This window comes from Maniola hyperantus, chromosome 28, assembly GCF_902806685.2.
Source record: "Maniola hyperantus chromosome 28, iAphHyp1.2, whole genome shotgun sequence".
Lineage (NCBI taxonomy): Eukaryota > Metazoa > Arthropoda > Insecta > Lepidoptera > Nymphalidae > Maniola > Maniola hyperantus.
In genome coordinates, this window is record NC_048563.1 from 5957675 (window position 1) to 5975856 (window position 18182).

The window sequence follows — 18182 nt, forward strand, 5'->3', positions numbered from 1 at the left end:
TAATTTACCTTTGGTTCGGAATGCCGTTTCTACCGAGAAGAACCAGCAAAAAGACTCGGCTGTTGTTTTTTTCAAGTGTTCAATTTACAATAATATTATTATACCATACTTTACAAGCAATTGCAGCCCCGTGCATTGCTGGAGCGAGTCAAATCCAAGCTTTTTATCATTTACATAGTCTTCGACTGTATAATATGCTTTTTAGGAGCATACTTTTAATTGATTTTTTAAACTTGTGTAAAGGCAAATCTAAAATTGATTGTAAAATTAAATTATAAAATATTACACTCATTCCCACAAATGGCTCCTTTCCGGAGACGGAGCGTAGGAGTTGCGAGCTTATTACGGTTCCTAGTTTGCCTGTCGTGGAAATCACCGTTTTTTTGTTACTGAGAATGTTTTGTGGTACAAAAATCATATCTTATATATATGTCGGAGAACAAAGAGGATGGCCTATAATTATTATTGATCTTTAGCCGACATCAGAAGGTAGTAATTAATAAGTAGGTACTTTAATACATGTTCTTTACAAATGGTTCTCAGTACTGCAAACAACTTATCGGATCAGTCAGGATACTTTCCCTAAATTAATCAGGCCACTTGTATTTGAACTAACTATATTCTTTTGTTATCAAATGACATGAGCTACCTTCAATTACAATCATTGTAATACTCACTTATCACACGTGAAAACCACTAGCGTAACGTAACGTAGGTAAACCTAACCTAACCCTACCTAGGTCGCCTCCAACCACCCCTCACAGCGACCCCTCACCTCACTCTAACCGAATCTCAATATCAACATCATCATCATCATCGCATCATCATCATCATCGTCATCATCGCATCTTCATCATCGCATTATCATCGCATCATGTGATTAGGGCACAATTGCTATTGCAACCTCTCAATCAAATCATGACATTATTCCGTTATCTAATCATCTCACGGTAATCAATCACAACTTCATGAACGCTCTTAAAAGGATCATTGCATTGACTCTCTTACGATCTAAACCAGATCTTATAATTGACTTCTCATTACTAATTCAGAATATCGCAATTGCTCTACCTTCTCCACTCTGTGCACATCTGTATACAGAACACCATAGCATCGTGCGCCGTGTTCATGAAGTTGTGATTGATTACCGTGAGATGATTAGATAACGGAATAGGTCATGATTTGATTGAGAGGTTGCAATAGCAATTGTGCCCTAATCACATGATGCGATGATAATGCGATGATGAAGATGCGATGATGACGATGATGATGATGATGCGATGATGATGATGATGTTGATATTGAGATTCGGTTAGAGTGAGGTGAGGGGTCGCTGTGAGGGGTGGTTGGAGGCGACCTAGGTAGGGTTAGGTTAGGTTTACCTACGTTACGTTACGCTAGTGGTTTTCACGTGTGATAAGTGAGTATTACAATGATTGTAATTGAAGGTAGCTCATGTCATTTGATAACAAAAGAATATAGTTAGTTCAAATACAAGTGGCCTGATTAATTTAGGGAAAGTATCCTGACTGATCCGATAAGTTGTTTGCAGTACTGAGAACCATTTGTAAAGAACATGGATTAAAGTACCTACTTATTAATTACTACATTCTGATGTCGGCTAAAGATCAATAATAATTAATTATCGGCCATCCTCTTGTTCTCCGACATATATATATATATATATATACGTCGGAGACATCACAAGCAACCTATATATATATATTGAGACGCTACTCTAAGAATACCTATTTCCTTAAATTTATCTCGTAGGGAATCGCGCGGTTTGAAGTTATAAATTGCGCATATTTTGTGATACGAAAATTGTCCTAATATCTGCCGCTTTACCCCATAGCAAGATTCCGTACGATATCATACTGTGGAAATAAACTTTATACAATTTTGCAGTTTCCACGTCAGTTACCTGTCGAATCTTTCTCACAGCGTAAGCAGTAGAGCTGAGTTTACCAGCAAGTGTAGATATATGGGCGTTCCATTGAAGCTTTGCATCTAACGTGAACCCCAGGAACACGGTGGTCTCCTCTACTTTCAACATTCTTATTCCTATCGACTTTAAATATTAAAGACGTATCATCTGCAAATATCTACTAATACAAATATAATCTACTACAAATATAATAATATCTACCTAGTAAATGTATTTTGATATACATGATGAAATGTAAAGAACATCGCAACATTAAAAAAACTTTTACCTTATCACTGACACAGAAAATCGTGTTATACAACCACCTACGACTTACTAGCTGTTGCCTGCGACTTCGTCCGCGTCCTGCGGCAACTGTCTTTTCCCGTGGATTTTTCTAACCTTTCAAACTTTCCTTGGACTTCTAAAAATATTTGAAAACCAAAATTAGTTAAATTGGTTTTGCCGTTTGGAGTTCTCATGGCTTTAGTTTAAGTTTACGTACTTAATAATTATCATTATTAGTTTAACTATTTTGTTTTTAAATTCTCAAATGACATTTAAAAGATATAGCGTCACTTTGAATAAATGACTTAGACTATATTTTTGAAAAAAATATCTAATGATTTTAGGCTTATATCGTGGTTACCGACATACCTATTATAATGTAACTAACGGGTACATTATATACAACGATTCATACATGGTTTTGAGATAGCTACCGATATTTCGACCCAGTTACATGGGTCGAAATCAAAATATCGCTACCTCAAAATCATCATACGAATCGTGGTAAGTACGTACCCGTTAGTTACATTATAAAATTTTACCTTGCAGGTGCTTTCCTGCCGAAGAGATATCCGAAGACGAACCGCAGCAGCTCTGCAGAAAAGCGTCACCATTGCACTGTTTGCGACAAGCGGTTTCATCAGAAACGTAGTCTAATCACTCATATGACGACTCATACCGGAGAGCGTCCGTTTTCGTGCGAGTATTGTGAGTTTTCAGCTAAAACTTTAGGTACTTTAAAGGCTCATACAATGCGTCACACTGGTGAAAGGCCATTTGCTTGTGATGTCTGCCATTCGAAGTTTGCACAAAAGAGTTACTTGGCAACACACATGCGCATCCACACTGGAGAGAAACCGTACGCGTGTAACTTCTGTGACGCCACGTTCCGGCAGAGCAACTACTTGAATTATCACATACTCGCTCACACCGGAGAGAAACCTCACGTCTGCAACATCTGTGACGCCAAATTCATTCGAAGATATCGTCTAAAGGCTCACATGAGGATCCACAGCGAGGAGAAACCGTATGTCTGTAATGTATGTCAAGCTAAATTTGCTGTCAAGCAAGATCTAGCCGATCACAGAAGGACTCACGCTAGTGAGAGGTCGTTTGTGTGCAGCATCTGCAGCGAGGGGTTCTCTAGAAAAGAAATGTTGACCTTCCACATGGTGACACACACGGACGCCAAGCTGTTCTGCTGCAACGCCTGTGATTGTAAATTTTCGGAAATTAGGTTTCTTGCCGAGCACGTGAATATTCATGCTAAAAAATAGAATAGAAACATTTTTCATGCAAATAAACTTTTACAAGTACTTTTGAATCGCCAAATGCATCTACCACTTGACACCTGGTTTGGAATGCCTTTCCTACCGAGAACAACCAGCAAGAAACTTGGCGGTTGCTCTTTTAAAGCATTCAATTTACAATATTATGACATGTAGGTATGGTATAATACCTAATGGCAATCCTGCGCAATGCTGGGCGAGTGAGTTTTAACTTGTGATTTTCTATATGATTTATATATGACGTGAAACGATAATGATGTGAATTTTGTGACTACCCACATTTACAATAATCGTGAACTAGCTGATGGCAGTGACTTTGTTCACGTGGGTTGAGGTTGTCAAAATCCCGTGGGAACTTTTTGATTTTCCGGGATATAAAGTGCCTTTGTCTTTAACTATATCCATGCAAACAAACACACCGATCCGTTGCTCCACTGAGGCGTGATTGACGGACAAACCAAAAACCAACAAATTAACACTTTCTCAGTTATGATATGGATAGTTATTTAGTAATAATATTGAAACTATTCTTTGTATGTTTCAGTAATTATTGTCATTCCGGTGTCACTCTCTGAATACGTGACATTCCAATTTCACACGTGCACGTTACTGTTTAAAATTAACTGTAAAGTAAACGTTAACTGAAGTAAATCTTTATAAAATAAATAACGAGAATGATGTGAATAAATGTGTAAACTTTATAAGAATAACTTGAATAAATATGTTAAAATCAACGTTCATCGTTTTTTTTGAAAACCTTTATTTTTAATGTATTCTACACTAAAAGATATAGAATAGAATAATGTATATTTTTATTGAAGTTAACTTTTACAAATGCTTTTGAATCGCCAACTAGTGTAATTTACCACTGGTTCGGAATGCCGTTCCTACCGAGAAGAGCCAACAAGAAACTTGGTGGTTGTTCTTTTCAAGTGTTCATTTTACACTATTATTATTCCATACTGTACAAGCAATAGGCTACTTGACTCATATCTAATTTCGTCCAATAAATGATTATTTATTATAGTATTTTGCTTAAGACAACGAAATATGTCAATAACAATTGTTAAAAACGCAGGATGGATATATAAATCCAATTTAAAAAAATACAGTTTTTATTTTTATTTGAAACTCAGAAAACGCTGTCAGCCATGATGTGACGTCATTAAATATGTAAACAAAAAAAAGTCATCCCTATTGACTAACGTAGTATCCATATATATAAAATTTCAAGTCCTGACTAACTTGTATATCAACGCACAGCCTAAACATCTAAACAGCTGGTCGTAGATACATGAAATTTGGTGGGTGTGTTATTTGTAGGTAAAGAGAAGGACCTATCCACTAGGAAAGGATTTTTGAAATTCCACCCCTGAGTGGGTTAAATGGGGGTTTGAAATTTATGAAGTCCACGCGGGCGAATTCACGAGCATAAGCTAGTTTTTATATATTTCTAAAAACTCATAGTAAACGTAAAAAATTATCGTTTTCTCTTTATGAATTGAATAAGTTATTAAGTAAGACTTACAACAAAGTGATCTTTGCAAAAATAAATTTGGGTTGCAGTCGTTAGTGATATAGGATCCCTTTAAGCAAGTCTTCGCGTGTTATGTATATTTATTTCACTGGGCACTCTAATCCACAACTTTCCTGTGGTCTTTATCGATGCTTTTTACATTCTCGGATGATACAATAACGATAATTACTATATTTTTCATGTAAACTAGTATAGAAGTCATGTTTATTAAACTTTGGGAGGTTATGCTGTTGTCAAAGAGAATATAATCACTTGGCTGTTGTTTACAAATGCATGACGTCAGAGCACAGACAATCTATCGGCCAAACATGGCCGACAGTGTTTTCACCTGTCTAAGAAAAATATATTTTTAAATTAAAGTTTTACGGTTTTTAGGGCGCAAAAAAATATAGTGTTATTTTTTTTGATCTAATAGGACAAATATTAACCATTTAAGACCTACTTAAAAAAAGTGTCAACTAGCCAATTGCTGCCCTGTGCATTGCTGGAGCGAGTCATATCCAAGTTTTTTTTATCATTTACTAGCTTCTGCTCGCGGCTTCGCCCGCGTGGCCAACAGGAAACAAATACGCAGAGCTTCTGTCCAATCATAAGAGAGAAATTTATATCAGACATGTTTTGAAAACCGCGCGTAAAAACAAATGAATGTTTTATCTGTTGCAATAAAAATAAGATTATGATTCTGTACTTTTTCAGTTCAATTAATTTATTGGTATTATTTTCCGTAAATTTAAGTACGTTTTAGATTCTATAAACATAAACATTATGATAAAATTTGAAATTTGTTTATTTTGTATAGTTAGCGCCCTCTATTGAGGAGCGGACCCCAAAAGCTTTTCAGTTATCTCAAGTATAAACTAGATGGCAGCTGTATAGCTGTGGCGTGCAGGTCATAGAGGCATACATGCACTGCGTACCCCAGTTGTAATAGCTCAGCATATTTTTCATGATGACCTGCCAGTAAACAGGTTCCTACCTAACCCTACCTTACCTACCCTGCCTACCCTGGCTTAAATGTCTGTGGACGCCACTATTACCGACATACCTATTATAATGTAACTAACGGGTACATTACATACAACGATTCATACATGGTTTTAGATAGGTACCGATATTTCGACCCAGTTACATGGGTCGAAATCAAAATATCGCTAGCTCAAAATCATCATACGAATCGTGGTAAGTACGTACCCGTTAGTTACATTATAAAATTTTACCTTGCAGGTGCTTTCCTGCCGAAGAGATATCCGAAGACGCACCGCTGCAGCTCTGCAGAGAAGCGCCACCATTGCAATGTTTGCGACAAGCGGTTCCATCAGAAACGTAGTCTAATCACTCATATGACTACTCATACCGTGCGTCCGTTTAAGTGCGAGTATTGTGAGTTTACATCGAAAACTTCAGGCACTTTAAAGGTTCATACAATGCGTCACACTGGTGAAAGGCCATTCGATTGTGAGGTCTGCCTTTGGAAGTTTGCAGCAAAGACGCACTTGGCAATACACATGCGCGTCCACACTGGAGAGAAACCGTACGCGTGTAACTTTTGTGACGCCAAATTCATTCGAAAATATTGTTTAAAATCTCACATGAAAATCCACAGTGAGAAGAAACCGTATGTCTGTAACATCTGTGACGCCAAATTCATTCGAAAATATCGTCTAAAATCTCACATGAAAATCCACAGTGAGGAGAAACCGTATGTCTGTAATGTATGTGAAGCTAAATTTGCAGTCAAGCAAGATCTAGCTAATCACAGAAAGACGCACGCTAGTAAGAGGTCGTTTGTGTGCAGTATCTGCAGCGAGAGGTTCTCTAGAAAAGAAATGTTGACCTTCCACATGGTGACACACACGGACACCAGGCTGTTCTGCTGTAACGCCTGTGATTGTAAATTTTCGGAAATTAGGTTTCTAGCCGAGCACGTGATCCACATCTATGCTAAAAAATAGGGGAAATATTTTTATGCAAATAAAGTTTTACAAGTACTTTTGATTCGCCAACTGCATCTACCACTTGACACCTGGTTTGGAATGCCTTTCCTACCGAGAACAACCAGCAAGAAACTTGGCGGTTGCTCTTTTAAAGGATTCAATTTACAATATTATGACATGTAGGTATGGTATAATACCTAATGGCAATCCTGCGCAATGCTGGGCGAGTGAGTTTTAACTTGTGATTTTCTATATGATTTATATATGACGTGAAACGATAATGATGTGAATTTTGTGACTACCCACATTTACAATAATCGTGAACTAGCTGATGGCAGTGACTTTGTTCACGTGGGTTGAGGTTGTCAAAATCCCGTGGGAACTTTTTACACGTGCACATTACTGTTTAAAATTAACAGTAAAGTAAACGTTAACCGAAGTAAATCTTTATAAAATAAATAACGAGAATGATGTGAATAAATGTGTAAACATTATAAGAATAACTTGAATAAATATGTTAAAATCAACGTTCATCGTTTTGTTGAAAACCTTTATTTTTAATGTATTCTACACTAAAAGATATAGAATAGAATAATATATATTTTTATTGAGGTTAACTTTTACAAGTGCTTTTGCAGGTGACCGGACCGATCAATTGACAAAAAACAAATAACAAAGTTTCATTCCCCAAACAAATTCTGGCAAAATTATGGGCCGGTTGTTTCAACAAACTTTGACGGACACGTAACCTTTAAATATGGCGCTAACGAACGTAAGTAAAGAAAAAGCGTTGATTCAGCATCTATTAGCGCTAACGTTCGTTAAAAAGTTACGTTTACGTTAACCGGTGCTGGCGCCATTGGTGATCGTCAAATCAGTTCGTAACTTCATACTTCTTACAAACGGAATATTTTATTTACAAATTATAATGGAATCAATTTAATTCAAAGCTTTTAATGATAGTTTTTTTGAAGATTTTGTAACAAAGAAAAAGTGTTTAAAATGCGAAGTAGCAATATTAATAACTATGTATATAATTTAATATACTTAAAATGAAATAAGAAAAGGATACGGAGAAGTAAGTTAATTTTTAGGGTTAGTTTCGCAACCAAAATAACAATGACGAACAGTTTTTTGTACAATGAAGCAACGCACTTAAATTAACAGATGTTAAAGTTCGTCTACGTCCGTTAAATTTTAACGAACGGATCTTACGAAGACCAATGGTTTGAAACAACCGGCCCTATGAATCGTTTTATGATCGTTATAAAACTTATGTTTCTACAAATAATTCACTTGATAAAACAAATTACCAGACAAATTGTTATTTCATTCATTCATTTGACAAACAATTGATTTCTTAATCGTGTTAGTTTCTAAAACAACATATCGCACTCTTTTTTTTGAAAAATGAATTGTTTGATAAATTTACCAAATCATTTATATGTCGACCGGGCCGACGGAAGAGATCGCTTACTATAATGGGGGGTCTCTTTCCTCCCCGTCGTCGGGCCCCGATCGACGAGAAGAGACCACCCACTATGGTTAGGGGTATCTTCCCAACTCCATAAATTAGCTTCATGATGTCAAAAAAATATAAGAATAACTATATTTCCTTAAATTTATCTCGTACGGAACTGCGCGGTTTTAAATTATTTTCCTTGGACTTGAAATATTTCAAAATTAGGTAAATCGATTCGGCCCTTCTCGAGTTTTTGCGAGACTAACAAACGACAATTGATTTTTATATATATTAAGAGAACAAGAAGAAGAAGATAATGTGATAATAAAAATCCGATAATAATCCGACTGTTTGTTGAGGGCTTTTTTATTTATTCAGATACAAGTTAGCCCTTGACGGTAGCAACGGTACGGACGGTAAGTAGGTGGTGATGCAGTCTAGCTAGTCAGCTAAGGTGGTAGCTAACCTGGAAGGGGCTTCTTCTCAGAGCAGGGCATGTTTTGAGTCCTCGTAGCTTTAATTTAAGTGTACCTCATAATAATTAACATTAGTTTAACTATTTAGTTTTAAATTCTGCAAATGACATTTAATAGTTGTAGTGTCACTTTGAATAAAGTACTTGAACTATATTTTTGAAAAAAAAAATCTAATGATTTTAGGCTTATATCGTGGTGTACTGACATAATATTATAATGTTACTAACGGGTACATACAGTGATTAATACATGATTTTAGGCTTATATCGTGGTGTACTGACATAATATTATAATGTTACTAACGGGTACATACAGTGATTAATACATGATTTTAGGCTTATATCGTGGTGTACTGAAATAATATTATAATGTTACTAACGGGTACATACAGTGATTAATACATGATTTTGAGATAGGTACCTGGAGGATTTTACCTGGATTTAGGCACTGGTGCGGGTGATCTGCTCCTTGCTGGTGATGACCTTGGTATGACCTTCCGTTGCACTTAACTGCACTGATTTTATTAAGGGGTTTTCGATAGCACAGATTGATTAGCGATAATATGCCTACGTCATATGTTATTTACACTTTATATAGGTACCTATTTTGCTCGATTGTTCAGATCACTTATTTTAGCGGTTTAATTAGGGTCCATTTATTAGTTTAGCGGATTCACTTGATTTTTGCGGGATTATACAATTTTCTTTGAAATCTTAGCGTGTTCAACCGTAGCGGAGCGGGTGTGAAATTGCGTGGCACATTCGTTGTGCAAAACAGGGGCGGTAACGTGCGTAAACGCAGGAATGCGGAATCGGACTGAGGAAGCGGGGAATTTGAAAGGAAATGTCATTGCGTACGTGTTTATGTGTGAGTTTGAATGTGCGTATGTGTGTATATATAATAGATTACTGCAAATTTAATAATTGGCGTAAACAGTACCCTTATTTCGACACAGTTACATGGGTCGATCACACACGTCGATTACATCATACGAATCGTGGTACGTACCTGTTAGTCACATTATAAAATTTTACCTTGCAGGCGCTCTCCTGTCGAAGAGATATCCGAAGACGAACCGCAGCAGCGCTGCAGAGAAGCGTCACCATTGCACTATTTGCGACTATCGGTTCCAACAGAAATGTAGTCTAATCACTCACATGCGGACTCAAACCGGAGAGCGTCCGTTTTCGTGCGAGTATTGTGAGTTTACATCGAAAACCTCAGGCACTTTGAAGACTCATGTAATGTGTCACACTGGTGAAAGGCCATTCGCTTGTGAAATATGCCATTTGAAGTTCGTACAGAGAAGTTACTTAACCAAACACATGCGGGTCCACACTGGAGAGAAACCGCACGCGTGTACCGTGTGTGACGCCAAGTTCCGGCAGAGGTACGCGCTCACATCACACATGCTCGGCCACACTGGAGAGAGACCTCACGCTTGTAACGTCTGTGACGCTAGATTCATTCAAAGATATCGACTAAAGTCTCACATGAAAATCCATAGCGAGGAGAAACCGTATGTCTGTAATGTGTGTGAATCTAAATTTGCAGTCAAGCAAGATCTAGCCGATCACAGAAAGACTCACGCTAGTGAGAGGTCGTTTGTGTGCAGCATCTGCAGCGAAAGGTTCACTCGGAAGGGAACGTTGACCCTCCACATGGTGACACACACTGACGCCAAGCTGTTCTGCTGCAACGCCTGTGATTGTAAATTCGCGGAAATCAGTTTTCTAGCGGAGCACGTAAAGAGTCATACTAAAGAATGAGTTTTAAATTACGAAGTTTTCTGTATAATTTATAAATGGCGGCGTAAAACAATAATAATGGGAATTTGGTGACTACCCACATTAACTAATATTTGGAACACCCTTCCAGCATCAGTTTCCCGCTCCAAATATTATATGGGTAACTTCAAGTCAAGAGTGAATAGGCATCTTCTAGGTAAGCGCGCTCCATCTTAGGCTGCATCATCACTTGCCACCAGGTCTGAATACAGCCAAACGCTAGTCTATAAATTAAAAAAAAATACAATTATCGTGAACTGGCTGATGTCTGCGACTTAGTTCACGTGGGTTGAGGTTGTTAAAATCCCGTGGGAACTTTTGATTTTCCGAAGTAGAAAGAATTTTCAAAATCGGTCCAGGCGTCTTCGAGTAATCGGGGAACATACATAAAAAAAAAAGATTCCGATGAATTGAGAACCTCCTCCTTTTTTTGAAGTCGGTTAAAAAGTAGCCTGTGTCACTCTCCAGATCTTTAATCATATCCATGCAAAAATCACACCGATCCGTATATATCTCCACTGAAGCGTGACTAAACCAAAAACCAACAAATAAACACTTTCGCATTTATATATGGATAGTTGTTTGGTAATATTGAATTAAGATTGTACTATTCTTTGTACGTTTCAGTAATTATTGTAATTCCGGTGTCACTCTCTGAATACGTGACATTCCAATTTCTCACGTGCACATTACTGTTTAAAATTAACTGTAAAGTAAACGTTAACTGAAATAAATCTTTATAAAATAAACAACGAGAATGATGTGAGTAAACATTGGGGCCGATTCTCTTGTCTTCAATCTCTAAACTAAACTAAATTCACAAGTGTAAATCTAGTGGTATCCTTTTCCGCAAGCAACATTATGACAGGGATAGCAATAGATTTAGACGTGTCATTTTAGTTTAGTTTAGAGATTGTGTACAAGAGAATCGGCCCCATTATGAGAATAACTTGAATAAATATGTAATAAAAAAAAATCAAAAAAAAAAAATCCGACTTCAATAACCACCAACACTAAAAAGTAAAAAATAATTTAATTATTACCCAATATATTATGTATACAAGAGTTATTGTAGTTCTATAGTAATATTTTTTGGAGCCGTTGATACAGTTATCTTAGAAAATTGAAAATACTAATTATTAGTTCATGACCGCAATTTAATTTTTTTTGTGTGATGCAACCCTAAATTCACGGTTTTTAGATTTCTCCCCAAATGTCACCTGTAAGATCTACCTACCTGCCAAATTTCATGATTCTAGGTCAACGGGAAGTACCCTGTAGGTTTCTTGACAGACAGGCGGACAGACAGACAACAAAGTGATCCTATAAGGGTTCCGTTTTTCCTTTTCTAAAGACCGATGTACATTACTTCCTGCCGCGTACTGTAGTAAGTATTTTAATTTCCAGGCGCTCCTCGGGCGGCGGAGCGTCCGCAGCCCCGGCGCTGCACCGCTGCTGAGGGCGCTCCTCGGGCGGCGGAGCGTCCGCAGCCCCGGCGCTGCACCGCTGCTGAGGGCGCTCCTCGGGCGGCGGAGCGTCCGCAGCCCCGGCGCTGCACCGCTGCTGAGGGCGCTCCTCGGGCGGCGGAGCGTCCGCAGCCCCGGCGCTGCACCGCTGCTGAGGGCGCTCCTCGGGCGGCGGAGCGTCCGCAGCCCCGGCGCTGCACCGCTGCTGAGGCCCGTTGCAACATTCCTTACTGCACTTGTACATTCCGAAGCGCCTCCGACAAGAGCTTCTCTTGCGAGCATTGCGAGTACAAATGTAAAACCATGAAGCTGTTAGAACGTCACGCGCAACGTCACACCCGCGACAAGCCATACTCCTGCCATCTATGTCGGGCTTCATACAACGAGGAGGCTCAGTTGACCAAGCATTTGAGTACTCATCCTTGCAAGAGACCAGTCACATGCGATCTGTGTTCCAAGAAATACGAATCAAAGTATTTGTTAACTCTTCATATGAGGAGTCACACGGGTGAGAAGCCCTACTCGTGCGATATGTGCTCGGCGAGATTCACGGCCAAACGCTATTTGAAAGGCCATATGGTTACTCACAGTGAGGATAGACCTTTTTGTTGTAAAGTGTGTTACAAGAGGTTTACAAAAGAAAGTAATCTGACATGTCACATGAGTTTTTACGGACACACGGACGACAGGCCCTTCTGCGGCGAGCTGTGTGAGAACGAATGTTGTTTAACCAAACCGACTGTCCTCGCACCTCGACCCGTGCGGACGTACACCCGCGGCCCGCGGAAAACCTAAACAGTCAAACCGTAGCTCAACTGTACACATCTATACTTATAAGACCCTCAAATTGCTAATGCGCGTGGCCGCCATTTTAGTGACGTCAACCATAGACTGAAGTATCGAGCTGATGGTCATGTCGATGTTAATGAGACATGGTTCCAACGCAGTAGCAATTTGCGGGACTTATATAATAAAACTGTAACTGGATGATTTCTATACATTAAACCACTAGGTACCCACATTATAAATGCGAAAGTGTCTTTGCTTGTTGGTTTGTTCTTCAATCACGTCGCAACGGAGCAACAGATTGACATGATTTTTTCATGGGTATAGTTAAATGACCTAGAGAGTGACATAGGCTACTTTTTGTCCCAGAAAATCAAATAGTTCCCACGGGATTTTTAAAAACCTAAATCCACGCGAACGAAATCGCGGGCATCAGCTAGATTTGAATAAATGTATTGTAAGAATTACTTGAATAAATATGTAAACATTGTAAGAATTACTTGAATAAATGTGTAAACATTGTAAGAATTACTGGAATAAATGTGTAAAAATCTGATTATAATATTTAATTTGAAACCTTTACTTGTTGAGCTTCCTATCGTACGCGACAAGTCGAGATGGCACTTGGGGTATGAGGCGTGGGGTTGCCCCGCACACCCGCATGTCTCTCGCGTTATCCCGTACTGGGTTAGCGCGGGGGCTGTGCGGGTGTTCGGGGCGTTCCTACCCCGCTTGCCATGTCGACCTGTCGCGTACTATACACATATACAAGTGGGTGTACATTTGCGCATGCGCACGGACGGTGCGCACAACACGCATCGTTATCAGTTATCACCGATAGACGTCCACCGCTGGACATAGGTCTTTTGTAAGGACGCCACGGTCTTGCGCCCCCGCCATCCAGCGGCTCCCGCAGACTCGTCTGATGTCGTCCGTCAACCTAGTGGGGGGTCTTCCGGTGCGAGGTCGCCATTCCAGCACCTTGGGACCCCAACGTCTATCGGTTGTACGAACTATGTGCCCTGCCCATTGCCACTTCAGCTTCGCAACCCGTTGTGCTATGTCGGTTACTCTAGTTCTCCTACGGATCTCCTCATGTCTGATTTGATCACGTAGAGAAACTCCGCACATAGCTCTCTCCATCGCCCGCTGAGTGACTCTGAGCTTTCTTATGAGGCCCATAGTTAGCGACTCGGATCCATATGTCATCACTGGCAACACGCACTGTTCGAAGACTTAGGTATTCAAGCACTGAGGAATTTTGGAAAAAAAAGTCGTCCTTTCAATGACACTTAATTATTTAAGAACTTTTTGTAGATATTAATTATTAGTAAAATAAGAGGTAAGTGTAAAATTTTTATGATAGGTATCCATGTAAATTATAAAAGAAAAATAAAGCTATTTTTTATTTTATTTTATACACGTGGAAGCATTTGTCAGCCGCCATCTTGTTGGTCATCATGACATTCCGCTTCCATCTAGAATGTTCGACGTGCAAGTTGTTTTCTTTTCCTGTCAGTATAGGAAAATATACAAAGAGTAATAAAATATAATATTAAGAAAAATATAACCAACAGGAGGAGGCCTTCGCCTAAAAGGCGAACTAAAAATAGGAAAATATATGACTTTCGCATATTTTCGGACGAAACAACAAATCTTAAATACTGTAAGCCCCAATAGCTCAACGGGTAAAGGAGTGGACTGAAAACCGAAAGGTCGACGGTTCAAACCCCGCCCGTTGCACTATTGTCGTACCTACTCCTAGCACACGCCTGACGCTTAGATACTTAAAAAAAATTGGAGGTTAAAATCGAACTTCAGCTGGTAACTCTGCCTTTCATACAAATGGCTCGTCCAATATATAAAATGCCTTCTGTCAGAATTCCACCGAATTAAAAATCAGACTACAAGTGAAAATTTTATCTTTCAGGCGCTCCTTTGCCGGAAAAACATGAAAACGAAGTCAGAAGCGCCGCTGACAGTAGGAAACTGAGCTGCAAAGTATGCGACTATACGTGTAAATACAACAGTGTACTAATCACTCACATGAGGAGGCACACGGGGGAAAAACCGTTTTGTTGTGACGTCTGTCGCGCGACGTTCATGAGGAAGGGGAACTTGACGCACCATCGGCGGACGCACTCCGGGGAGAAACCTCACCCGTGTGACGTCTGTCACGTCAACTTCAAAACCAAACAGCACTTGATTAACCACACGAGGACGCACACTGGCGAGAAGCCCTACCGCTGCAGCGTGTGCCGCGCTCAGTTCGCGTACAAAGACAATTTAACCAACCACCTGAGGACTCACACCGGTGAGAAACCATACATATGCGATCATTGCAACAAGGAACACAGACAAAAACACTCGCTTATAAGACACATGAGAACGCACACTGGTGAAAAACCCTACAAATGTAACGTTTGTTCAGTGAAATTCGCATTGAAAGGTAATTTAAACGATCACATGAAGACTCACACGGGTGAAAAACCTCATTCCTGTAGCGTGTGTCACAAACGATTTAGACAGAGGAGTCAGTTGAACGGTCACATGAGGACGCACGGTGAGGGGCGCTTGTGTTGCGAGCTCTGTCCGTACAAAACTGTACATTTGAGCTGTTTGGTCGCTCACAGGCGGACTCACACTGGTGAGAAACCGTTTTGTTGCGATGTTTGTGACGCTAAGTTTCATATAAAAACTAGTTTAACTGAGCATATGAAGATTCACAGCGATGAAAGACCTTATGCCTGCGAGCTGTGCGACAAAAGGTTTAGAAAAAGGGGCAATCTAAAGGACCACTCACGGTCGCACAATGAAGAGAGACCCCATCGCTGTGAGCTGTGTCCTAACAAATACAAATATAAGAATGCATTAAAACGCCATACTATGAAGAGCCATACAGGGAGTCCATTGCCGTAATTTTATTTATAACTAGCTTATGCTTCGTCTATCGATACGTATTTCACGCCCGAAGCCGGGCGGGTCAACTGTTATTTTATAAATAAGTGTTCCTATTACAGTAATTTAAAATAATTTCTATTTAGCTTTAAGTGATGTAAACAATAACCGTTGTAAATATTTTTTGGAATGATGAGAATAAAATGTATAAACACTGAGGCTGATTCTCATGCACACAATCTCTAAACTAAATTAACAGGTCTTAATCTAGTGCTATCCTTTTCCGCAAGCAACATTATGAAAGGGATAGCAATAGATTTAGACGTGCCATTTTAGTTAAGTTCAGAGATTGTGTACAACGGAATTAGCCACATTATAAGAATGGCGTGAATAAATGAATTAAAATCCGTTGTGTGTTTTACTTGAAATCCTTGCTTCTTGTTGATATCTCTACAGTCTAGGTCTACACTAGATTAGGCGCAGCGCACACCGACAGAGCCGAGGCGCAGCGTCTTTCTTAATAACAACTCAAACTTTAAAGTTTTATAACATCATATAATATAATATCTCTCACCCGGCTATACTCACGTGTTTAGTCGACGTTAGCCCGACTAGTTAGTTAGTTAGTTTTATAAAATCATTGTATCTAAATCTTTTGTACTAGCCAGTTGTTAGCGTTTATGCTGTGTCTTTTAGTTATAAATCTCTCTTTTATGTAAATACTTGTGTATGTGTGAATGTTGTTGGTTAGTCAAATAAAATAAAAACAAACTAAGTGCTATTTGCTTTGGCATAAAGGTTGACACACGCGGCACGCGGCCGTGTTTTCTTTCAGTATGCCAATTTAATCTTTATTGAATGACAACATGGTACCATAAAATACCTCTAATAAAAGATGGCGGCATAAAAACAGCTGTTTTGTTTGGCGGTCACGTACAAGCGGGAAATGTCAAGCTGTGCCTGTTAGTATTTTCATAGAGCTAGTTTACTGCACTTGTGCGATAATAAACTATTACCGTACGGTCTCTGGAACTGAGCAACTGTGCACACTGCCTCTGTAGACTCTCTATAGAGCACACTTTATATTTGCTCTGACTTAGACACTGTTAAAACGAGACAACGTTATGTCGCTGGCATAAATCTGTCTCGTTTTATCTGAAACTTAAGTCTGAGCAAAACCAAAGTGCGCTCCATAGCTCTTGGCATAAGTGGCCAACTTTGTGGTAAATTTATTATCGCTCAAGTGCTATAATTCTATTTTACAGCTTAACGAGCGAATTTATTGAAAAAATAAATTTGCTTTCAGGCGTTCCCGTGACGTTCTCCCCCCCAGCGCCGCCGCGGCGCGGGAGGGGGAAGAAGAAGAAGAAGCTGCACTATTGCCACATCTGCGACTACACGTGCAAGTACAGGAGCGTGCTGGCCGTGCACGCGCGCACGCACTCCGGCGAGAAGCCCTTCGCGTGCGACACGTGCCCCTTGTCCTTCAAGACCATGAGCCATCTGAGGTCCCACGCGAAGACGCACACCGGGGTAAAGCCGCACGTCTGTCAACTTTGCCCCGCCAAATTCGTGCGCAGGAGCTATCTAACCAACCACATGAGGACTCACACCGGTGAGAAACCATACACTTGTGACATATGTCTCGCCAGATTCCCGAAAAGAAACAGCTTGACCGACCACATGAAGACGCACACTGGCGAAAAACCGTATTCGTGTGATATATGCGAGCTTAGATTTTCACAAAAATGCAATTTAAACGACCACATAAGGACTCACACTGGTGAGAAGCCCTATGAATGTAATATGTGTCAAGCCAGATTTACCAAAAAAAATAGTTTGTCCGGTCACATGATGACTCACACTGGAGAGAAGCCGTTCACGTGTGACGTATGCAAGAAGGAATTCCGACGGAAGAGTAATCTAACCGAGCACATGAGGACGCACACTGGTGAGAAACCGTACTCGTGCGAACTGTGCCAGAGAGTGTTCCGACACTCGAGTAAACTGACGGAGCATATGCGGATGCACACTGGTGACAAACCTTTCACCTGTACTGTTTGTCGTACGAATTTTGCACAAAAAAGATATTTGACGGCTCACATGAAGACTCACGGTAAAAAGAAGGAAAGTTCTAAGAATTGAGATATCTTGTGCGACCTGCGCGCTGCGTTCATACGTTGCCACTGTCTGTGTCTAGTCTGTGTTACTATAAGAAGGGCGCCATCGAGAAGTTGCGATTTTTTTTATTCCGTGTATATCACAGATATACCAGACATGCAACTAGCGTGGGCCCCTCAGTCCCTCTCGCTCAAGCAGACGTACTTACTTG

At 39.8% G+C, this 18182-nt stretch overlaps 2 protein-coding genes across 2 annotated transcripts in view; both read left to right on the forward strand.

The window, feature by feature from the left end:
- Positions 1 to 18182, forward strand: part of LOC138404408 (zinc finger protein 271-like) — a 124422-nt gene that overhangs the window by 97967 nt on the left and 8273 nt on the right. The gene's annotated exons all lie outside the window — the stretch shown is intronic.
- The window catches only part of LOC117995020 (zinc finger protein 84-like), a 40863-nt gene that overhangs the window by 13947 nt on the left and 8734 nt on the right, over positions 1 to 18182 (forward strand). Inside the window, exon 4 of the mRNA XM_034982999.2 lies at positions 17157 to 17993. Within this exon, the coding sequence (XP_034838890.2) occupies positions 17157 to 17993 (837 nt within the window). The remainder of the gene's footprint in view (positions 1 to 17156; positions 17994 to 18182) is intronic.